We start from the raw sequence: 24884 nt of genomic DNA on the forward strand, positions 1-24884 counted from the left end.
GAGGACAGGTTTACCACTGGCATCCCTGGCCCGAAGTAAAGTATGCTAGCATGAAGCGTTTAACAGTGATATTTATACTCATACATCAAAGGATACATAAAGTATGTAAATAATGATATTCGTCATACAGGTATTTTAAGGAGGTAATCAGTTTCCACACACCGGTTCCATTCCCAGCTTTGTCCTCGACTCCCTTCTGCAGCTGCCTGACTCCCCACATTCTTGAGACCCTTCAAAGGATTGCGTGGTTCAATGGTATAGATATCAGCCTTTCCCTCCCCAATATACAACAGCCGAGGTCGGTTAGTTATTTTGACCACATGATTATAATGACTAACGTGCCCCAGTTAGGGAAAGAAACCAGCTGCAAGCCTGTGGTGTGGAGCCAGGCTTATTTTACCTAAACAAATATACATAAGATAACATATGTGATAGACAGTGCGTTCAGAGAGGAAAGAGCTCAAACTTACACGTGTAAAAGGAAAAGGATCAATTCAAAATGGATTCTTACACCCAGCCATATGTAAATTAGTCTTGGCCCTGCTCCAGTGGGAACCGTTAAGCTCGAACTTCCAGGCCGCCCAGGTCCTCCCTAATTCAGAACACAAGCAACTCAGGACCAGTTTTGTCCTTCTTCATCAGCCGAGTTTATTACAGATGAAGACACACAGGCACAAATGTCCTTGGGGGACGTGGTAGCAGACAGTACACCCCCAAAGAAATGGCTTCAAGTTAGTGCTAACCTCTAGAGTGCCATTTTGGAGTAGAGAAGGAAGGACTTATCAGGGACACTACCACAAATGAGGTGCACTACTAAACTGCATCCATCTATCGCTGTTCCCTGACAGCCCTCCAATGGAAGGGCAGAGGTGCCTCATCCGTGACACCTGCAAGGCAACAGGAACAGCAGTGTCAGTGTCTTTGCAATGGCTCTCTGCACAAGGGCTTTTGAGGACTCAAACGCCTCCACAGGATGGCTGCAGCATTTACTGCACCTACCTTTGTAGGGACACTCAAACCTCTTTCAAGCAGCAGTGAGCCACCAGCAAAGAGACTGGGATAGTGAGGCACTGCTTCTCATTGAGATGTGACACAGTCTATAGTGATTGAGTTCACTCGCTGAGTTGGTACAGGCATTACTCACAGTCCATTTGGGTAAGGATTCCTGGCCTATGCAGACTGCATCCACTGACAGTGCACACAGACAAAAACAGCAGTCATGCACCCCTTTGCAAATAGTACACTTGGTCTATTGATACTGAATTGTTCAGTCTGCATTAGGCTAGAGTAGTATTAATCTGCCAATTTGTAATGATCTCCCCATTTTTAAGGCCAAGATACTGACTACAAAGAATTTAAAAGCAAAATGGAGGTGGGCGAGCCACAGATGGTTCGAGCCAGATACGTGGCTGCAGCTCAGCTTGTGCTCCTATTGAATGTGGGGTCCAAATCAAGTTGAGGTTTCCTGTGGCTTCTGCCTGCCACCCACCCTCAAGTCTCATGTGCCAACAACCAAAGACAATCCTTTAACCTTTGATGTAAAACAGGAAAGAGAAAGAGATAGCCATCCAGTGTGCGCCTTGTACAATGTCAAACCAGAAATCCTGGAATCAGTCCTAACTTCCCAAAATGGTGTTATCCTACGCAAATATTTTATTTCACTCTACCTCCTTTTTATTCATTTTTCCAAACATGCACACCTTGATGTAGTTAAGCCAGGATGTGCCATGCACAGAAACATCTCTTGTGTTTTATTTGATAGTCTGTAATGTTGCTTGTGTATGGTAATAATTTAGGCCACATATAGGGGTGTATATGACAACTAACTTAGTTCACAAATTGGATTGTTGTCACGCCAGAGGGAGCATGAATGTTTTTAACTTATGCAGAAGGACCGCATTTAAAGAAATACATTTTTTTTTTTAAAGAAACTATGATATATGTTGCATAATTTACACACCAAAGATTTTCATGGTGCGGCTTGTGCATTGGCATCTAGAGCCAAGCCAGACCCTTGGCTCAGCCCTGGATCAGCTATTCCTGTTAATTTGTTGGCTCGTAGTGGCTCTAGTAGTGCTAGAGAAATCATGAGAGGAAGAACTGAGGTTAATGAAGACCTAGATAGGAAGGGGCTCTCAGAACTTGTTAATGTTTCAATTGGTTGTCACTATTGGCTGTCACAGCTTTTTTGGTGTCAAACTTGCATTAACCCATGTCAGACTAAACTAATTTTCTTCATGCTCCTTATTCACAGGTACTAGTAGTTTGACGGCCCAGGTATATCCCCGCTAAGATGAACCTGAAGATCTTCTTTCTCGTTGGCTTCCTTGTGCACTTTGTCTTCTTTGCCTCCATTTTTGACATCTACTTCACCTCACCCTTGGTGCACGGCATGACCCCGCACAGCACCCCCCTGCCGCCTCCCGCCAAGCGTCTGGTGCTCTTCGTAGCTGATGGACTGCGGGCGGACACATTTTACAAACTGGATGAAAATGGTGCTTCGAGAGCACCAAACCTGAGGTAAGTTATACACCGTGAGAATTCATGATGCATGATAAATGAAACATTACTGTGTCACTGCAGTGGGAACATTTGTTTTTTAAGTTCTATTCAGTACATAACCTCACATGAAGCAATGTCACAGGGCCTTTATTGTAACTAGGATATTCAGACTGAACAATGATTCTCCCCTCCTGTGAATGATTTGTTATTGATAATGTTTATCTGACTATAATTCTGAATACATTAAAACCTGTGCTTACTTTTATCTACATATATGAACACTACTTTACATACGTAACACTGGACAGCAAATGTATTACCTTACATATGTTTGTAATTAAATGCAGTTGTCGATTGGTATAGTTCAACATGCACACAATCTGAATAGATGTTAATTTCTATTACATTTATTTACAAATGTTCACACGGTTAACTCCTCTTCTAATAGAAATGAAATACCCTTAGTTTTCTTCTGGTGTCTAGTTGCTGTAATATGTACTGTACCATATTTTCCCACCTTCGTTTTTAGGAAGTGGTTTAATATAGGTGTAGCACTAGTGAAATTGATAGACAGTAGTAAACACACAAGGTGTGGAGGAAATGAGATAAAGCTGTCAAACACAACCACTTTAGTTGTGATCCTGCCAGTATCATCTAGAGTTAATATTGAAGACCGTAAGGTTAGGACCTGTATTTGGGATTTCTTCTTATGGAACAGGTGGCCTCACACACATAGTAGTATCATGCTTCATCATCGGTCACCTGTACCCACCCTGGTAGGACGGTGCCACCCGGGGAGACTCAACCTCATGGTGGAATATACTCAGAAGGAGTTCATAGATAAAATAATTCTGGATAATACAGGGATCCAGTTGTAATTTAACAATACCTAACAGACAACCAGTGTTCATACGCCTTTAATTGTGGTGACTGTTGGTAAGGTTAAGACATATTTGGATGGTATGTGTGAGTATAATGACTCAGCCCATCACAGAATGATTAGGCAAACATGTTTCTGCCCTTACAATGAGCCACAACTGGTCAGGGGCATTCTTCAGGGCCAAGGATCCCTAGCTCTAGGTCCATGAAAAGGATCCTATTCTATCCTAACACTGGAAAGATGACCCTCACATCCAACCACTCAAGCCATAACTGAGTGATGGTGCTAGGTAAAAGTTACCCTAAATTTTAGGGGTGAGGCCCCTGGTCTGGAGTTGGGCTGATGCCCTGAGTAGTCACACATTCGTCAAAGGGTGCATCATACTTCAGCCTCCTCCCAGCTGCTTAACTTTTATTGATGGGCATGCTGGCGAAAGTTTCATTTATTCAAATACTGTAGCTGACACTCCAAGAGTTCATCAGGCAGCAAAAGTTTATGTAGATGAAAGTGTTGCTGGGCACCTGGTGAAAGCACCTGCTTCCGTTTGTGGTCCAATAGGAGCTTTTTTTAGATAGAAGTATCTTTATTTACAAGACCGATGGAAGAGAAAGGGGACACCTGTTATTTGGAGAGGTGGGGACGGTTTGCAGGTTTGACACATGTTTAAACTAGGAACAAAAGGGACTATAGCAATAAATATTTTTGGAACATCCTATGTGTGTGACATTGGGAGGCCATCAGGAGATCAGTGTTAGATCAACACTAGGCACTGTAATCTGAAGGGACACACCACTGATCCTGCATACAGGTACATTGCAAACAAATAGCTCAATTAAGATGTGACCACTGATCCATTATACAGGCACACTGCAGAAACCCAATATGACAAGGATGTGACAGGACTCAGCAGAAGTAGACATGCAGGACCCGGTTTACAAAGCATGCTTCGCTACTTGGTTGACCTTAGATGTGCAAAATAAATATGTTGTGGACATACGAGCCTAATGCTAATTCCAGTGGCGGCCCGTCCTTTAGGGCGGAGGGGCCACGCCCCCCCACCTTTTGCCCCTCATGAAGAGTGTCTGTCAGGCTCATCAAAGGTCAGCCTGACAGACACTCTCCATGTTCTGCTCAGGCAGCCAGGAGCAGACATGCACGATTTGCGCAGACTCCCGGCTGCCTGAGCTGAACTTTGCTGGGCTGAGGAGGTCACAGGTCCTATGGACGTGACCTCCTCGGCTCAGCAAAGGTGCCTCGAGGCCCTCCCCTGGGTGACGAGAAAAGTGTCATCCATTGACACTCGCCCTGGGTGCTTCAGGTTTAAGCCCTGAAGCGCCCAGGGCGAGTGTCAATCAGTGACACTTCGTCACACAGTGGGGTGGGGTCAGCAGTCTCACTGACCCCATCCCACTCTGTGACGAGGCTGGGACCTGGAGGCTGAAGGTAATGTGTGTGTGTGTATATGTATGTATGTATGTATGTGTGATGTTTTAAATTGAATGTTTGGTGCGCACGTGCATGTTTGAGTGTTATGAGTGTTGTTAATGGATGTGCGTGCGTGTGTGTGTGTGTGTGAAAGAATGAGTGGGTGCGATCTTTTAAAATGAATGTTTGGTGCGTGCGTGCATGTTTGAATGGTATGAGTGTTGTTAATCGATGTGCGTGTCTGTGTGTGTGTGTGTCCCGCCCGCCCCCCTCCTTCCTAGAGCTGCCGGCCGCCACTGGCTAATTCACAGAATGAGGATGGATGCTATTTTACATTCAAAGGTGCATTTATGCATAGGGAAATTCTGCTAGTGTGCCAGAACTACCAAAGTTAAAAAAAATATATTTAGACACTGGGTTCTTGGCAGCCTACTAATGTAGTTCAACACTTACAAATTCATCAGTTTCTCAGTGGTAAATTAACTGTGTCAGTAATTTTGTTACTGTCAAAGGAGTGCGTTTTCATGGAGGGACTGACGAGAAATGCCCCTGCATTCATTTGGAATGTTATGGAATGGTTTTCTCCAGGGGGGAAATATTCCTCCTTCCCTTGGAAAAACAGTAATTCCTTGTGCAAATGCACATTTGTGTCACATTTGTTCATGGTTAATTTTCCACAATCACATATGATGTGCATTGAAATTGTCCAGGAAATCAACAACAGGATGCACTGACTGGAGTATTCCTGGATTCTTTCTAAATCCCTAAAAAGTTGGAAATGTACTCCAAATGTAGGAGAAGCCATACGAGCATAGACCTCTTTACCTTTATTAATATTACCCATAATTACTGCTTAAGCTATTTCAAGAGCATGATAAAATGTTCTATACCTCATCATCTCCAAAGTGTCTACTGATGTTTGAACTTAAGAGACAGATGTGCGATACAATCACTGAGTTGTCTCTTAACATAGAAGGCCTCAAACTATGTCACACTGATAGAATAAACAAACGCAGTGGGGGTTGCTTCCCATTCTAAAACCTGACCTTGCTGCTTTACTAAAACCAGTCATTGTTAGGCGAGATGGCTGTAAGGGTGCTGTGAAACTTTATGGATAAGGAATACGAGTCAGAAAAATAGGTTTCACATTAACGTTTATTTAAAAGCTTCCAAATAGTTGTGCTAGCTGTTTTTATTAGATCATTCCATCTTCCAGTCTGCCAGTTTTATTATAATGGAGGGCTTGGCTTGAAACTCACAGGTGAATGAATGTTGCACTATTTGAAGTCAGGTGTGTGCGATTTGTGGATGTCCACAGTGTGAAACAAGACAGATCAATAAATGTGGGAGTCAAACCGAGAAACTGTGTCTCTGTTTGATTAGAAGAGAGGAGGCAGTGGGACATGTTGGGACGGGGGGAGGGGAGCTGAGAAGCTGTTTGGTGCGCTTGCAGAAAAAGCAGGGACATTAATGAGTACTTTGTACACCTCTCATTAAAGATCTCCAAATTTGGACTAATCAGATTTCCTACAAGTCTTTATGAATGGGAAGCTCCCGGATGAGCTTTCTGATATACTTGGGCAGCTTTAGGCTGGAAAACTCCAAGACAGAATGGTTTGCCACCTTTGGTGTTCATATGGCTTTCACATGGGACACTTCTGCACCTACTGGGGGTGATCATGGAATCGATCATGAAGGGCATGTTCTCCCCGCTGACAGCCATAATGCAGTCATAAATGTGATTCTGCAGACTGGTTAATCTCCTGAGTTATGCTCGTCTTTCAGGGCTATTTCCCTAGTTAACTCTGAATGCAAAATAGTGACGAAACCACTTCACTGGGGTAATTGCATTCTTGCTCCATCGAACAACACAGGATGCCTGTACAACACCTGGGCATTGATACACCGGCTGCAGGGTCACGAGCAATCGTCCTAGTGGGCACTGAAAAGCCCTTCAGCCCCCAAAGGTGGGACCTTATGCTCTCGTCCTTCACAAGGAATCATCTATATTGAACTGCTCTGTGAACAGTCGATGGAGTGGTCCGAGTTAATAGTAAGGGGTTTCCCATTGGTAAAGTCATCAGACCGGGGTTCTCACTGTCCTTATTGCTGTGTGTACTGGCTGAAAGGCTCCAAACAGATATATGTTTGTGGGGATTCAGTAGGGATCGATGATCGAGTTTTTCTGTATGCAGCTGATATGTTTTTGTATCAGAAACCCCCTGATCAATCAAGCATGCAAACAGTTCAGATTCTTGACTCTTTTGAAACATTCTGTGGCTTGCATGTGAACTGGTCTTTTCCAGTGCTTGGAGTTGTTTTCATCATCCCAAGATGTCCACAATAGCTCAGGAAATATCACTTTACGGTAGTGCCAGCATTATGCCTGAAATGGGCACCATCAAGCTATGGGAGCCCCCCAATTTTTTTTTATAAAGATTTTTTTTATTATTTTGAAGAAAAAAAAACAAAAGGGAAAAACCATAACAATGATACAATGTAGCAATAATTGAAATATACAGATGACAATACCATAACACCCTCTTCACGATGTATCGTCTGCCACTTCCGTCTTACTCGTCCTGTGGGCCGAAGGGCCCTGGTAGGCCTCATGGCCTCAGTATAGTCTGGAGTAAATTTTATTTTGGAGTATTTGATTTTTGGCCTCGTCATTATAGCACTAGAGTAAGGTGGTGACCCTTGTTGATGCCACTTCTGAGGGAGATCAGCCTGCTCTTCAACTTGTGCGGCCCCTGTCTGGCCCATCTCACACACAAAGCGGGGGTTGCTATTGTTGGTGCCCCATATACCCTGGGTGACTTTTGTTGTTGGGGAACCGCCTATAATTATCTGCTGACCCAGATTGATCAGTCGGCCAGCAGACCCACCCAACTCCCCCATATTCTATAATATTTTTCAGGGCATCCTCTTGCCTGGTATACCATTTTTTCACATCCTGCACACCAATCCACTCCCCGTCTCCATTTGTTAAGGGACGGTGCTTTTACGGCCTTCCATTCCGAAATAATGTCTCTTTTTGCCACTAGGCAGGCCACTCCCAGGAATTTACGACTCGATCTATTTAGCCCTGTCTCGCCCATTGCCCCCAGTAAAAGTGGTGTCGGAGATATCTCCACTGTTGATTGCAATACTTCGGAGACCTCCTCTATGATTGCTCTCCAATATGACTCAACAACCGGGCAGGCCCAGACCATGTGGAAGAAGTCCGCCCCCGTTTGAGAGCACCGGGGGCACTCATCTGTGGGCCGAAGACCCGCTCGGTGGAGTCTCTTAGGGGTAAAGTAGGCTGCATGTAGGTAGAGGGTCTGTAACAGCTGAAACCGTGTGGATATGGCCAATGTTCGGGGAGCCATTAGAGCCTCTCTCCAGTCTAAATCCTCCATGGGGCCCACCCAGCCCTCCCATTTCCGGCGAAGTTCTTCAAGGGGAGGGGATGTGTTGGTAAGGATGGAGCGGTATATTTGAGAAAAGCCCCCTTTGTTTAGGTGCCCCATCATAATTTTCGTTTCTAGCGGACTATATTCTGGGATGTTGTCCCCGGGTCGTACATGTACCAATAGAGCATGCCTGAGTTGTAGATATTTGTGAAACTGGGTGTTATTTAAAGAGTATGTTTTCTGAAGCTCCTCAAAGGGTCGAATGTGTGTGCCGTCCCAGATGTCGCCAAGTGTAGTTATCCCAATAGTGTCCCATTTCCTAAAGCCCTTTAGCGTGGAGACTTCCTTTAGCCATTTCCCCTGCCAGAGAGGTGTCTGCTGAGTTAGACAAGACCACCATCCCGAGGCCCCCTGCGCTGCTCTCCATCCCGTGAAAACCAATCTGGTCACCTCTGGGACGGACTGCGGGATCACGCCCCCGTACAGGGCACTAAAAACCCCGTTGTAGCCCATCTCCTGAAGTTCCAGTCTGTACGCGGGGTCGGTCCATCCTCCCGATAGCCAGTCGTTGATCACCAGTAGGCGCATGGCTAGATAGTAAAAATAAATATTGGACAATCCCAGTCCCCCTTCGTAGATGTCTCTTTGACATGTGGCAAGGGCTAGTTTGGGGCGGGAACCGTGCCACAGAAATTGGCGTGCCATAGTCTCGACCTCGTTAGACCATTTCCGGGGGATGAGGTGGGGGAAGTTTTGCAGTTGGTATAGGAATCTGGGGAGCACCATCATTTTGTATAGGGCTATTCTCCCCAGTGTGTTGAGTGGTAAATTCTGCCAGCGTTGAAGGTCTTTTCTGGAGTTCTTAATGAGCGGTGTAATATTTAGTTCCCACGCAAGCTCGGGGAGTAGAGTTATGTGAACCCCCAGATACTTAAAACTATTGCGGCGGATTGGGATATTTTTCTGCCAGCTTACACAGTCTCTCAAGGGATGTAGTGGAATCAATAGGGATTTGTTAGCGTTCAGGGTAAGCCCCGAGGCTTGTGAGAAGAGCTTCAGGAGTTCTAGGACTCGCAGGCCACTCATTGCGAGGTTGGAGAGGTAAAGGAGGAGGTCGTCAGCGTACAGTGCTACCCGGTCCTCCGGTCCCACAGGCCAAGCCCAGCCTGTTATTAGTGGGTCTTCTCTCAGCAGCTTTGCCAGTGGCTCAATTGCCAGGGCAAAGAGTAACGGTGAGAGCGGGCATCCCTGTCGGATCCCGTGACGAATGGGAAATGGATCGGATGTCACCCAATTTACCTGGATACGAGCTGTCGGGTTGGAGTAGAGCAGTTTTATCAGGCTTCTGAATTTGGGTCCTAATCCGCTCTTCCTTAGAACTTGCTCTAGGTATGACCAATCCACAGTATCAAAGGCTTTTTCAAAGTCTATTAGAAGGAGGGCAAGAGGGGACTTGGTCAAGGTGCCGCGGCGAGCCAAAGCATTATGCAGTCTCCTAATGCAGTGTCTGGTGCTACGTGAGGGCATGAAGCCGCACTGGTCTGGGTGCACCAGCGAGGGAAGCACTGCCTTCAGTCTGGTAGCAAGTAGTGTTGAGAGCACTTTGATTTCAGTATTCAACAGGGAGATGGGTCTGTAGGCTGAGCGTTCATGCGATGGCGGGCGGGTCTTCGGAATCACCACTATTGTGGCTTGATCAATTCCGGTTGGGAAGCGGCCTATCTTCATTGCTTCATTAAACATATTGAGCAGATGAGGGCTTAGAATATCCCCACATCTGCCATAGAGCTCAGATGGGAAGCCGTCTGGTCCAGGTGTTTTGCCTGATGTTTGACCGGATATGGCTGTTGTTATTTCGGCCAGGGTTATGGATTCCTCTAGGGTCTCTCTGGTCGCCTTCGGGATTTTAGGGAGGATTATGTCATCTAGAAGGGGGGATTCCCTTTCAATTTGTGGGCGGGGGGCATGGCGTAGAGCTGGGCGTAGTATGATGCAAAACTCGCAGCAATTTCACTGGGGGTCTGTGCGACTGAGCCTATTTCGTCTGCGACCTCTGGGATAACTCTATTGGCTAGGGGGCGCGAGGCCAACCAATGCAGGAGTTTGCCATTCTTATCACCCCATCCATACACCCGGGCCGTCGACGCTCTCCATGTGTGCCTTGCAGCCTCAAACACCAACTGTCTTATTTCCTCTGTAATCACTGTTAGACGCCTCAGGGCAGATGCTGATGCTGCGGTAGTCTCTGACTGCTCCAGGGCCAGAGCTTTGGACTCAAGGGTTGTCACTTGTAAGTCTCGTGCCCGTTCACGGGCGCGCACACGGTACTTGGCATAGCCTCTGAGTATGGCTTTACACGCCGCCCAGAGTGTGCCCGGGGACTGTACGGACCCCAGATTTTGATCAAAGTACTGGGTAAGGTGGTCCCTTATATCGAGAGTGAAATCGTTATTTTGTAGGTACCATGCGTTCATACGCCACATGGGGCGTTGATTTGGGGCTATGTCTCCTACTCGGATACGTACTGGGGAATGATCCGAGACTCCTCTAGGTAGTAACTCAGCACCCGTGACTCTAGGGATGTCTAAGGCGGGCATGAGCACAAGGTCAATTCGTGCCTGGGAGCCATGGGCCGCTGAAGTGTGTGTGTATTGTCGCGTTCTGGGGTGCCATGTCCTCCAAACTTCGCACAGGCCTAGGCTTGCTGTCCAACCGTGTAGTTTGATTGTTCTCCCGACTCTGGTGGATGAAATAGGTCCGGATACATCTATTTTAGGGTCTAGGACCGAATTAAAGTCACCTCCAATAAGCGTGAGTCCCTGCGGGAGGCCTATAATCGTCCGGCGGAGGGTTAGTAAGAAGGTATCAAAGCCAGCTGGGGGAGCGTATGCGCATACGATGTTAATCGGCGACCCGTGCAGTATGCCGGTCACCGCAACAAATCTGCCCTGTGGGTCTGATTGCGTGGCTGTAACCACTATGGGCAGTGAGCGATGAAACAAAATGGCCACCCCTCTGGAGCCCCTCGAGAAGCCCGCGTGGTAAGCTTTGTCAAAGCCTCCCCGTGCTAGGATAGGGCATTTGGTTCCAAGTAGGTGGGCCTCCTGTAGGAGGACCACCGAGGGGGCATACCTGCGCAGGGTGTTAAACACTGCAGTTCTTTTAATTTTATCTAGGAGGCCGTTGATGTTCCATGAAATAATCTGTGTCAGTGCGGGTGTTGTATGTGCCATGAGTGCGTTACGGGAACTCGGGGACCTGACCAGGGGCTCAGAGACAGGCCTATTGATTGGAAGGGACCGGTACGGCAGGTATCGGCATTGCTATGGTTTCTTGTCATAAACACTTCATTAAGCCAGAAGATGAGCTTTAAACTCCCCAACTTCCCCCCACCCCATACTTCTACCTCCGAAGCATCTGTCGCCCTAATGCCCAACGGGGCTGTACAGCCGTGTAGACTGCCATCGAGTGGAGTGGTGGACCCCTCCTGTGTGTCGGATCAGTTGCAGTTAATTAACAAAAAACCCACTGCCTATAATAAAGTCTTTAGCTTGCTCGGCGTGGTGCCGTCGTGGGTGCGCCTCTGCACCTGTCGCCCGGGACACCAATCGGTTCCGCCGGCGCGGCCCAGTGTGTAGGAGCTCAGTACATGTAGGACCAGTGTTAACTGAGTTCGGGGGACTGGCTCAAGCGGCCCATTTCTCGTTCTTCTTTCGAGGCTCGCTCTTCGGAGTGAGCCACCGGCACCGACGGGGGGACCAGGGTCAAGTGGGCGTCCTCGTCTGTTTGGGCAATGGAGTTCCTTGGCCTTCCCCTTCTGGATCTGGTGCGTTTTCGACCTCTCCTCATGGTTGCTTGTGTGCCTGGGTGTGATTCCCGGGGTCCCCCAGACGGATCGGCAGGTCCCTTACGGTTTCCGATACCCTCCTCCGTCAGCCAGTCCCATGCCTCCTCGGGTGATTCAAAGAAGTGCGCCTTACCAGCAAGGATTACCTTCAGGCGCTCTGGGAAGAGGAGCATGTACGAAAGTTGCATCGCTCTCAGCTTCTGTTTCACCTGTTCGTACGATTGGCGCTTGGTCTGGACTTCTCGAGTGTAGTCTGGGAAAACCAAGATCTTCTGATTGTCCCAAAGGAGGTCGGGGGAGCGCCTGGCTTCTCTGAGGATTGCGTCACGGTCTTTGAAATTGAAGAAGCGCGCTATCATGGGTCTTCGGGGGCCACCCGGGGGGCGCGGGCCAGGGCTCTATGCGCTCGTTCAATCGCGAACCATGGCGAAAGATAGTTCTCTGGCAACCAGGATTTAATCCAGTTCTCTAGGAATTTGGTAGCTTTGCCCTCTTCCACACCCTCCGGGACACCAATGAATCCTACTCTACGGTGGAGTTAGCCGGTCCGAGTTTGTAGCTGGGCCACTTTGGCTCTGAGGTCGGTCAAGTCATCCTCTGTCTGTGAGACACGGTTCTCCACCTCCATAATGCGGCCTACTGGATTTCTGAGATCTTGTCTTACGAGGCCCATCTCTTCTCTCACTTCTCCAATCTTTGTTTCCACCTCTCGTTGTGAGGTTTGAATTGCAAGAAGGATAGTGTTGACCCCCATCTGCAGCCTGTTCATTAGGCGGAGCATCTCCTCTGGTTCGGGGGACCGTTGGCGTAGTAAACTGATCAATCTTCTGCTGGGATGGCTGCGCCTGTTTGGAGGCTCTGTCTTTACCCATGTTGTCCGATGGGTCAAGTAATCGCAGGTTTGGTCTATTGGGAGCAGTGCATATCCATGACAGAGCTCCTGTGTCTCTTGCTCAGGTGGGACTGACTCGGGGTATTCGCCCGGGGCGGGGGGCTCCAGTCAAGGGGCAATCAGAGGTTGTGCAACGCCCAGAGACTAGGGCACTAGGCCTGTCTCATGATCCCCCCCACTTGATATGTCTCAGGATTAGTCAGCGGAGAAAGGGGGTTCACCCCTCGACAGATCCGGGGTATGGACGTGTTTAGCTGCTGGGTTCCTCCGGAGTGATGGTCCTCGAACAGGCGAACCGACTGTTGCCCGACTTCCCCCGGGTGTGCCCGTTAGGCGGAGTTGCTGTGCCAGTTGGGTGCCGTTCCTCAGTGGGCCGATATTCCCTTCTGGGCACCAAATTAGGGACATCAATGTGTGGGTCCACCTGGGCCTAGGCCCTCGTCGCTCCTTCTCATCACCCCTTCCTTGCTCCTCCGCTCGCTCTCCCCGCTCCGGAGCTGGCTCGATTTCAGCGCCTCCCGGCCCGGGTGCGCAGCCGGCGGACGGCGCCTCGTGGGGGGCCATGGTCCAGAAGGGCACCGGGGCACGGATCTCAGGCCCAACCGCGCGGCGGCACGTAGTGCTGTCTTCTGGGGCCTCGGAGGGCGCAGCCCCCAGCGCTCGACCCTCTGCGTCGTCCGCCCTCCGAGGTCGCGCCACCTCTTACCGGTGAGCTGCTCGTTGGGCTCCAAGCGCCCGGTCCGGCGGGACACGGGGTCCCAAACAACTCCGGCGCCTGTCGGCGCCGGGGCTGCGCACTCTCGGCCCCGCCGCTCGGCCGCCCTCCAGGCTCTCTCTCGGGCACAGCAGAGGGTGCGGCACCTCCGGGCACGGACCCGGTGGTCTCGGCCGGCCCCTGCCGGTCGGGACCGGCTTGCTGTCTGGTTGCTCGACGGCCACAGGGCGGTCCCTCCTCGGCCGCGGCCCGGTGTTCGGGTCGGCGCCGCCTCTCGATGTCCACAGGCACCCCCGAGCTCCGGATTTTGAGCTCCCTGTGTCAGATGGCACCAAGGCACCCCTCGAGTCTCGGTGGGGATCACAGTAGGATCATGTGCGGTAGTGGATTCGGGTGGATGACGGAGGGGTCCGGAGCACTCTTAGAGTGCGGCCACCATCTTGACGCCCTTGGCCACGCCTCTCGGGAGCCCCCAAAATTACCTGAAATTCTGTGTATTATTTCAGTGCCAGGATTTTACCAGGTTTGAGTACTGGACATAACACAGCATTTTAGCTGGGGGGTATCATGCCATGGATAGCAGTTTTGTAGAAATGACCACCATTACGCCTGGAGCAGCATCACCAAGTGTAGACATCATCCCAGGATGCCCAGTTAGCCGTGAATTGCCACTGTTATGCCACATGTATTGTGTTACCAGACGTGTGTATCCTGTCAAGGAACTTTTGCCATTCAAGCCATTTTTTAATACTTACCTTCGAGCTAGTATTCTAATTCCCACTTTGAACTGGCCACCTGTTTTAAGCCTCAATGTCCTGTGTGCACAGAAACATTGTAGAGGGATATGCCTTGCCTCAGATGTACTGTGTCATGCACGCATATGGTACCTTTGACCCTTCACAATGAGATACAGAGCCTTCCAAACTCGAGGAGCCATTAGACAATGCAAAGGAGCTGCATCTGAATTATTCAGCAAAAGCTCAGGGTAGTGCTTCTGTTGAAACTTGTTCAGGAACCACTGGGCACTAAGGGATCATTAGGCCGCACTAGAGGAGATTTAGGGGGCCATTACAACATTTGCGGTAAATGCCGCTTATCGCCGTGCAGAAGACTGCCAACACACCGCCGCGGAATTCCGCCACAGCTATTACGACCCACAGCTCGGAATCTGCCAAAATCCAGACACCCACACAAGTCCACCACACCAAAGGTCAGTGATAAACTGGCGATAACAAAACCTCCACCGTCACGCCAACAGGAATACGCCCACACTATCACGACCCACGAATCCACGCAGTGGTCTTTCAACCGCTGTATTCCATTGGCGGTACACACCGCCGCGCTCAAAATACACACACATTTGCAAAACACTACCACATTGGACAATTCCAAATACACACACCTGATACACATACACACACCACTCCCACACACTCAATACAATATAAAACACACACCCACATCACCCACAAACCCTTACGACCAAAAATTTAGACGAAGGCCATAGAGACAGCACAGCAAAGACAACCCCACCATACAGAGGCACACAACACCATCACACATACACATGCACGCACAAAACACCACACACCCCTAAACATCACCCCACACATCACAACACACACCACCTCACACATCACCCACACCCACACCACCCCATGGCACCGCAAAGACACTCCAGGTTTTCTGAGGAGGAGCTCAGGGTCATGGTGGAGGAAATCATCCGGGTAGAGCCACAGCTATTCGGATCACAGGTGCAGCACACCACCATAGCTAGGAAGATGGAGCTATGGCGCAGAATCGTGGACAGGGTCAACGAAGTGGGGCAGCACCCAAGAACTAGGGATGACATCAGGAAGAGGTGGAACAACCTACGGGGAAGGTACGTTCCGTGGTCTCAAGACACCACATCGCAGTTCAGAGGACTGTTGGCGGACCCCCACCTCTAACAACATGGGAGGAGCAGGTCTTGGCTATACTGCATCTTGAGTGCCTCGCAGGAGTTGCTGGAGGAATGGACTCTGGTAAGTCAAATCTTTAACTACTTCATCCCCCACCCTACATGCATGCTATCACATTACCCTCACCCCCATCACTCCAACTCCTCACATATGTCCCACTATCACAAACCACCCATCCCAACACCAAGCCATGCATGCAACACCAAAGCATGGACACCCATCACCAATGCATGGCCACTGCACATACCCACACGCACCCCTAAACAATTAGCACACAAGGTCCTACACAAGAATGCAAGCACTGGGGTACAGGTTCACCCGCCTATTGCACACCATGGCACACACAGATGCAATAATTATGCCTTTACACCCCTGCAGGACCCCTACCCAACATCACCGGACAGGAGGTTCCAGACATGTCCACTCCCCCCACACCCCACAGAAGAGGCCCACAGTGATGACAGTAGCTCTGTCCAACTGGATCTAGATGACCAGCCCGTCCCATCTGGGACCTCAGGACAGTCTGTTCCCCTCACACCGGCACAAGCCACAACAGAAACACCAACACAGCACCCACCCAGCGGGCCCATACCTCTGTCCCCAGGACACGTCAAGCAGCAGTGTGTCCACCACTACAGGGAACCCAGGCTAATCCACCACCCCAACAACAGCAAGGACCTAGTGGCAGTGGGAACACGGTTCAGGGGACAGAGGCCCAGGAACACAGGGGAACTGGGAGGGCTGCTGTGCGACAGGGGGAGAACAGGCCCAGGGAACCCACTCTCCACAAGGCCCTCTCCAACATCAGGGGAGCCTACCACCATTCCCAGGAGACAATGGCAATAGCACTGGCCAAGTTTCAGGAGACCCAGCGGCTGCAGGAGGAATAGTATTTGGGGTTCAGGGAGGAACTCAAAGCCATCAGTACCACCCTGGGCACCATTGTAGGGGTGCTGTAGGAACTCGTGAACACCAGGAGGGAAACTGTGGCACAACAAGGGGCCCCTGACACTAGCCTGGATGATGAACTGCCCACCGCCTCTGCCGGCGCTAGTGGACAGGAGGAACCGCCACAGGACCACGACACCAGCACCCCACCCCCTGCAGATGATGAACCACCCTGCGAGCGGTGCCTGAGATCCGGGACAAAGACAGATAACAATGCCAAGACCCCCGCCAAGAAATGAGACCACCCTGATTGTCATCCTTTTGTCCCACTTTGTCACCCTGTCCATCCATCAACTGCCCCAGCTCCACTTCCTGTGCCCCTTTGGACAATGCACCTGAGAGACTAATAGACAGGACTCTGCCATGGACATTCCTCCACCATCACCCCTGACCATTTTACAACCCCCTCCACTATTTAGCACTTAAATAAACACCCTTAAATCACAAAACTATCTGGAGTCAGTCTGTGCTTTCGAAAATGTTTATTTGCAATAACTGAGGCAAAATGCAATATCCATTGTATTGTCAACATACCTATGTCACACAGCTCTAGTCCATGAGGAAACAAAGCAGATGTCACACAGTGGGACCCACATCTGAAATCGAAAGGGAAAGTGACAACTCAGGGTCCATACACTGGGTGAAAGTGATAGACAGATGAGAGGTAGAACAAGTGTATCAGATGTAGCAGGCAGTGATGTCTTCTTACCTGTGTCTCACTGGAAGTATTGATGAATCACTGTGTTTCTGTTGTCTATATCCTCTTCTTTTGTTTCCTCGTCTTCACTGTCCACAGGCTCTACAGCTGCCACAAGACCTTCATCTGGACCATCCTACTGCAGAAAAGGCACCTGTCGTCGCAAAGCCAAGTTGTGAAGCATACAGCAGGCCACGATGATCTGGCACACCTTCTTTGGTGGGTAGAATAGGGAACCACCTGTCACATGGAGGCACCTGCACCTGGCCTTCAGGAGGCCGAAGGTCCTCTCTATAACCCTCCTAGTTTGCCCATGGCCCTCATTGTAGCATTCCTATGCCCTTGTCCTGGGATTTCTCGCTGGGGTCAGTAGCCATGACAGGTTGGGGTAGCCATCTCCTCACCTGCCCCAGCGGATGTGCTCTATGGAGGAGAACAGCGTGCAGAGGGTCAGCCAACACTGAGGTACGAAAACACAACTTTATTGCACACATTTTTCAATCTGCTATGTCCCTTTCTTAATGTGTATGCAAGGCCTAGATATGTGTGACGCATTTAAAAATACTGCCATGTGGCCCCCTGAAATGGCGGCTGCCTGACCTGTAATGTGGGACAAGAGGATATGAGGTAACTGCGCTGGCCTTGTACACCGCTGTGGTAGGCGGTCGAAGACCGCGGCGCAATCCTGCATTGGTTAACATTGGACCCTGTGGGTCCCAGGAGCCAATGACGATTTACGCCAGCAGTGACGGTACGCACCGCCGCGGACGTGACCACCATTTTCTATCTGTTCACTCACTTGATACCTGATCTTCGACAGGAGAGGACCTACACTGCCAGTGCTGCTGTGACCTGAGTCTGGAAGAGAAAATGGCTCATGTGTCTTGGGAAAGGACCCCTGCCTTCACCACGGAGGAGTTGGAGAAACTAGTGGATGGGGTCCTCCCCCAGTACACGCTACTCTGCGGTCCTCCAGACAAACAGGTAAGTACACTTTGAGCATGCTGTATGGGCCGTGCCTATGTGGAGTGGTGTGGATGGAAGATGGGGGGGGAGAATGAGGCGTGCATGAAAAGACGGTGAGTGCATGTGCGTCATGGCAAGGGTAGGAACGCGGGCCAATGACTGTGACGGTCCGGGCGGTTATATCTTCTCCTTTTCCCCTGTACTATTCTTGTAGGTCAGCGCCCACCAGAAGAAGGATATTTGGCGTGCCATCGCCAAGGACGCCCGGACCCTGGGGGTCCACCACAGACGGAGCACCCACTGCCGGAAAATATGGGAGGACATTCGCCGCTGGAGCAAGAAAACAGCGGAGGCCCAGCTGGGGATGGCCTCCCAACTTTGGAGGGGTGCCCTTCGCACCATGACCCCCCTGATGTTCCAGATCCTGGCGGTGGCGTATCCGGAGTTGGATGGGTGCTTGAGAGCATCACAGCAGGCACAAGGGGGTGAATACACTCTCATTCAGCTGAATCAGCACGCATTACGAGGTGTCTGGGTGGGGGAGGTGGGCTGTGGGTTCCCCTAGGCCAGGGCGAGTTTAGTAGGCAAGGTCCCTTCGTAAGACAGGCCATGTGGCACCCCACCCCACCAGTATTCAGAGCCAACTACACCTAGTCAGGCTCGTGTGACTTCCATGTGTGCAGCAATCGGGCAAAGGCCTTGTACCCCATGTCCCTGTGATTAATTAGGGAACTCTAAGTGCACGGCGTAGTGCAGAGGTCTTCTGTGTCTTTAGTGTCCGCCAACGGTAGCGGTATTGCATGCACTCAACATGTCTTTCTTCTGTCTCCCCCCCCCCCCTTTTTTGGTCTCCCTGTTCTTGTGTGCAATAGCATCATCAGGTGTAGGAGCAGTGGCACCAGAGCAGGAGGGAGCTGCATCCCACATGGCCCTGGAGGGCGAGACAACGGAGTCTGAAGCCATCAGTGGGACGGAGGGTGAGGGGAGCTCCACGGCGGGGACAGGAGCTGAGACCAGCGACACAGACTCCTCCTCTGATGGGAGCTCCCTTGCAGTGGCGGGCCCCTCTTTGCTCCCCGCATCTACAGTTACAGCCGCAACCCCCATACCAGCAATGCCCTCCCAGCAGCCCCTCAGCGTGTGGCCCGTGCCCACTCACCCAGGAGGGTGGGCATCTCCTTCACCCCAGGCACCTCAGCCCCTGCCCCTGAAAGCCCTGATGCCCTCAGTGAGGAGGCCATTGACCTCCTCAGATCCCTCACTGTTGGGCAGTCTACCATTCTGAATGCCATCCAGGGTGTAGAGAGGCAGTTGCACCAGACCAATGCATACCTGGAGGGCATTCATTCTGGTCAGACAGCCCAACAGCAAGCTTTTCAGACTCTGGCCTCAGCACTGATGGCAGCCATTGTCCCTGGGTCCATCCTCCCCCCTCCAACTTCCTCCGCCCAGACCCAAACCACTGTACCTCAGCCTATCCCAAGCACACCATCAGACCGGCATGCACACACCTCAACACACAAGGGAAGCTCTTGCAAACATACTCACCACACATCCCACAGGCTCTCACACAAGCATCATACCCATGCAGACATACCAACAGCCACTGCCTCCACTGTGTCCCCCTCCTCCTCGTCTCCCTCCTCCCTCCCTGTCACGTCTCCACTCACACCTGCATGCACTACATCTTCAGCCACTACGTCCATCACCAGCACACCCATCACCACACACCGCTTACGTGCACTCACCACCGTCACTACCATTCACACATCCCCTGTGTCCTCTCCCAGTGTGTCTGTGAGCCCACCTCCCAAGGTACACAAACGCTGTCACACACCCACCCAACAGCCATCCACCTCACGACAGCCTCTAGCCCATGTACCTTCACCCAAAGTCAGCAAACGTACACCTCCTACAACCACTACCTCTTCCTCCACTGCCAAACACCCTCCATCTACGGTCCCAGTGTGTCTAAAAAACTTTTCCTGTCCAACCTTGACCTCTTCCCCTTACCTCCCCCACCCCTTCAGTCCCCTAGGGCACGCCTTTCCAGGTCCCAACCCAGCACCTCAGCCACCACATCAGCGGGGAACAGTGGTGCCAGCAGTAACCGGCTTCTGGAGTGCGCCAAGCAGCAGGGCAACCAGTGTGCCAAGGAGCCAGACCACGGACAGTCCCCCACCTCAGAAGCATAAGAAGTTGGCCACTGCCCGAATGGAGAAAGGCAAAACACCTGCCACCAAGGGCACTCCCAGAACTACAGTTGGGAGTGGGAAGACAACTGCGCCACCATCCAAGGTGGGTAAGGGGCACAGAAAGAAAGGGAAGTCGCTGCCAACCTGCATGGCGGACAAGACCGCCACCAGCACCGATACCAAGGACACCGCCGCCACCAGCACCGCTGCCCAGGACACCGCCGCCACCAGCACTGCTGCCCAGGACACCGCCGCCACCAGCACTGCTGCCAAGGACACCGCCGCCACCAGCACCGCTGCCCAGGACACCGCCGCCACCAGCACCGCTGTCCAGGGCACCGCCGCCACCAGCACCGCTGCCAAGGACACCGCCGCCACCAGCACCTCTGCCCAGGACACCGCCGCCAGCAGCACGCTCACTGAGCCACCCACCAGCACCGCAGGCCAATGAGCGCCGCAAGCACCGCCGCTACTGAGGCCGCCACGAGCTGGATGAAGCACTCTGCGCACAAAGCCCCCTCCAGAACCAGTGGAGAAAGGCATCCACTACCTCTGTTCTTGGCAGGATGAAGCACTCTGGGCACAAAGCCCCCTCCAAAACCAGTGGAGACTGTTATCCACTTGTGAGAATGTGGCTTTGCACTCCAGAGGATAAAGCAGTGGGTAACCCACCCACTGGAGAGACTTGAGAGACTGTCTTTGCACTCCCCAGGATAAAGCAGTGGGCAACCCACCCACTGGAGAGACTTGAGAGACTGTGGCTTTGCACTCCCCAGGATACAGCAGTGGGCATGGAGCCCCCTCGTGGATCTGGCGTCGTGCACTCATCCGGCTGAGGTGCCCCCCTTCCCTTCCCCCTGAGGTGCCTGTTGTATTTCTATCTGATGCCCCTGCAGTGTTCTCTCCGTTTTGATCGGGTATCTTGTGTGGCTTTGCCCATGCATTTTGGGCCCAGTGGTACATGGACTATCAATGGTGCAGTACCTGGACTTGTATTCTTGGTGTATATATTTGTTAATAGTGTATATATATTTTTGAGTACTGGATTTTAATTGATTACAATCGTTACAATCATTTCCTTTTGTCTTTGCATTCTTCCGGTGGGGTTGGGGGGTGTAACTGTAATGTATCAACATGTATTAGTGTGTGTGTTGTAGTGGGTGAGGGTGAGGGTGGGGGTGATGTGTGTTGGGTGTGTGTGTCACTCCCCTCTCCCGCCCCCCTCCCCTGTGTTGTAGGTGCAGTACTCACCGTGGTCTTTGCTGCCGGCGTTCGTGCTCCTGGTAGAGGAGCAGGAAGACAAAGGCAGGTAGAATATGGAGTTCTGGCTCCATGGCGTCCTGGTTCCTTGTGGGGTGTGTTGAGGTGAGCGTTTTCCCTTCCAAGTCCTGTTTCCGCTGTGTTTTTGTTCGCTGTGAATCCACCCCGGAAAAGGTGGCGGATTGGCCTGTTGTAATACTGTGGGCGGTACATTGTCTTCCGCCTGTCTGTTGGCGGTTTCCGCCGCGGTGTTTTTTGTACCGCCGTGGCGGTCGGAGTGTTAAAGTGGCTGTCTGTGTTGGCGGTTACCACCATGGTCGTGATTCAGTTTTTTTACCGCCAGCCTGTTGGAGGTCTTACTGCCGCTTTAACGCCGATCGGCAGGGTTGTAATGAGGGCCTTAGTGTGTTTACCTCTGGTGTCCTGGGATGGTCTACTGGTGAACTAAACACTGAGCATTAGTGCATCTCTGTAGCATTTTGAGGGTTCCTAGTTAAGCTGTCCATATCTTACTCAAGGAGGTAGTGTGGGTTTGAGGAATTGTATTCTACAGAGCATACAGTACTGAAATGGATTGCTCAGTCTGTACATTTACTGCTGAAGAAATGGAACTGTATTACACTACTTTTTGATGTTGCAGAGTTTAAGCATAATCACTGTAACTTCAAACAAATCTAATCAGTTCTAGGTGAGTATCACTACTATGGGAATCCTGGACAGGTGCGGGCCTGCTGGTGGTGCTGTGGGCAGCTTCTCTATGTTTCGTGGCCCTGAGGTTATTCTCTGACTTGTTCTCTACTCGCCCTTTAAAACTGGTCTTTGACACCATTCAGACCCCAATCCCTCCTTACTCAGGAGCGTGTTAAATTAGACTTGTGCAACCACCCAAGCTGCCAACATCCATAGCAGCTGTTGGGGTCCTCTGCTCAGCAGTGCCCCTTCATGGAGAGTTTTGTAAGAGCACACATAGCCGTGTTGGGCCAGGGAGCAGCGGCAAATTCCAGCTCTGCAGGCCTAGGATACCCCGTGTTCAAACAAAGTTAAGCCCACTTACAAGTTCTCAAATTGGGCAATGGGAGTCCATTAGCCACACAACCCACTCCTTAGAACACCTGGTGCACATGACATGGGGGGTGAAAGGTCACAGGTGCACTTGGAAGCACCAGGCAAAGTTCAGTCTCAGAACAAAATCACAGGTTGTGGTTCAGTGTACCTCGTGCTCACATTGAACTTGTAACAGATGACAGGCAAGTTGTACAATCAAGCGTGACTGCAGTTCAGGGCGGCAGGCTCACCAGTCACTCCCAGAGCACTGAGGGGGCTGCAGATCACCTCAAGGCCCATTGACAGCTACTGGGGATGTACATTCTTGATCAGTTGGCGCAGGGCTTACCAAGGGCTCTGGCAGCACCAGTCCTCACCAAGGCACCATCATGCAGTCATCGCTGGTTGGCGTGTTCAGTCCAGTTCCTGCTGGGAAGCTCCTCCACCAGGGCTACACCTGCCTTTTCCCATGGGTAGACTTCTTTGGTAGTGATCTCCAGCACAGTGCCAAATTGTGAATAAAACCGTGCTGGTGCCCAAAGCTCTCCTTTGAAACAAGCGGCTGCTGCAATTAAATGTGCGAGCAGATAATACTGGGGCAGCGCAATCCTGAAGCCATATCGGCCTCTTTAATCCATCTACGGCTAATCCCTGCCCCTTCAACTCACTCTTGCAGCTTTCTGCTTCCTCTCTTTGTGATGCTTTTTTGTGTTTCTCTTCCTCCGTCTTTCCCACGTGTCTTTTGTTCGCAGTAAATGTTTGGGGCAGAAAAGTAAAGTTCTGGCCCTTATGTGTGATGGTGCTTTGGTTGATCTCTGGAGAGCTAAGCATGGGGATCTGCGAGAGGGCACATGTGTTAACTATGTCCATAATAGCTGGTCCCGATTGGATCGCTGGCTGGGGACTAGGGGTGTGGAGATGTGGATGCATTCGGTGGAGCATCTGGCCCGGACCCTTTCGGACCATTCTCCGGTGAATTTGCGGCTGTCGATACCTGGGGTTCCGAGGGCTGCGTTTGCTTGGCGCTTGCCGCAGGGAGCTCTTCGCGATGAGGTGTTCCGTGAGGAGGTGCAGGAGGCCATTTTGCATTTTTTCGCTGAGAATCATGGGTCGGTGGATTCTGACGGAACGCTTTGGGAAGAGTTTAAAGTGTTTATTCGAGGGGTGTGCCTCGTGCCCTGCGGCGGGAACTAGCTGAGCTGGAGTCTCAGATAGCAGAGCTGGAGGCGAAACTGGCAGCGGACTGGGCTGGTGGGACGTTGGCAGATTTGCGGGATGCAATCTCTCACTATGAGGAGGCATCCGACCGCGAGGTGTGCTTTTTGGGGAAATATGCCAGGGCCAGGCATTATGGGGAGGGTGACAAGGCAGGTCGCACCTTGGTGAGTATGCTGCGCAGGCCCTGGGCGAGTGGGTATGTCACTGAGATAGACGGGTGGGAAGGACAGCGGGTCACAGGAACGGCGGGGATTGTGCAGGGCTTTGCACGGTACTATGAGGACTTGTATTCGGCACCTGCTGTGTCAAATCTTGATGCAGGGCAGGCCTACTTCGATGACATTAGCCTGCTCTGGTTTGATGACAAGCATAGGCCTATTTTGATGAGCCCTTCTCGATGGAAGAGATCAAGGCAGTAATTAGTGGATTGCCTGGTGACAGGGCTCCGGGCCTCGATGGCTTGACCCCCTGCCTTTTACAAGGAGTACTCCAATATTCTGGCTCCCTACCTGTTGGAGGTTTATGCTGAGGCGTTGGAGGAGGGCTCTCTCCCCGCCTCCTTGAGGGAGGTGCTGAGTGTTACAATACTTAAGCCAGGCAAGGATCCTTGCAGTTGCGATTCGTACCGCCCACTTTCCATGATTAATGTTGACAATAAAATCTTGGCTAAGTTGATTGCGCTTCGGTTGCAGCCATTGATGTCGCAGCTGGTGCTCCCGGATCAGTCTGGCTTTGTGCCGGGGCGTTTGACTGCGCATAATTTGCACACGTTTTTTGCGATGTTGGGTAGCCTCCCAGCGGAGGATGAACCGGCTGCAGCGTTCTTGGATGTGACAAAGGCGTTTGATTCCCTGTCCTGGCCCTATTTATTTGCACTGCTGGGCAGGATAGGTATGAGTGCGCGCTTTATCGGGTTGATTCGCTTGCTCTATACGA

General features: G+C 51.1%; 1 protein-coding gene across 2 annotated transcripts in view; it reads left to right on the top strand.

Annotated features, from left to right (window-relative positions):
* The window catches only part of PIGN (phosphatidylinositol glycan anchor biosynthesis class N), a 988499-nt gene that overhangs the window by 109098 nt on the left and 854517 nt on the right, over positions 1–24884 (top strand). For both annotated transcript variants that reach the window (XM_069219499.1, XM_069219500.1), the window contains one exon: positions 2255–2520. In XM_069219499.1, coding sequence (XP_069075600.1) covers positions 2294–2520 — 227 coding nt within the window. In that variant the 5' untranslated portion in view covers positions 2255–2293. The remainder of the gene's footprint in view (positions 1–2254; positions 2521–24884) is intronic.

The sequence above is a fragment of the Pleurodeles waltl genome, chromosome 2_2 (genome assembly GCF_031143425.1).
Source record: "Pleurodeles waltl isolate 20211129_DDA chromosome 2_2, aPleWal1.hap1.20221129, whole genome shotgun sequence".
NCBI classification, from domain to species: domain Eukaryota; kingdom Metazoa; phylum Chordata; class Amphibia; order Caudata; family Salamandridae; genus Pleurodeles; species Pleurodeles waltl.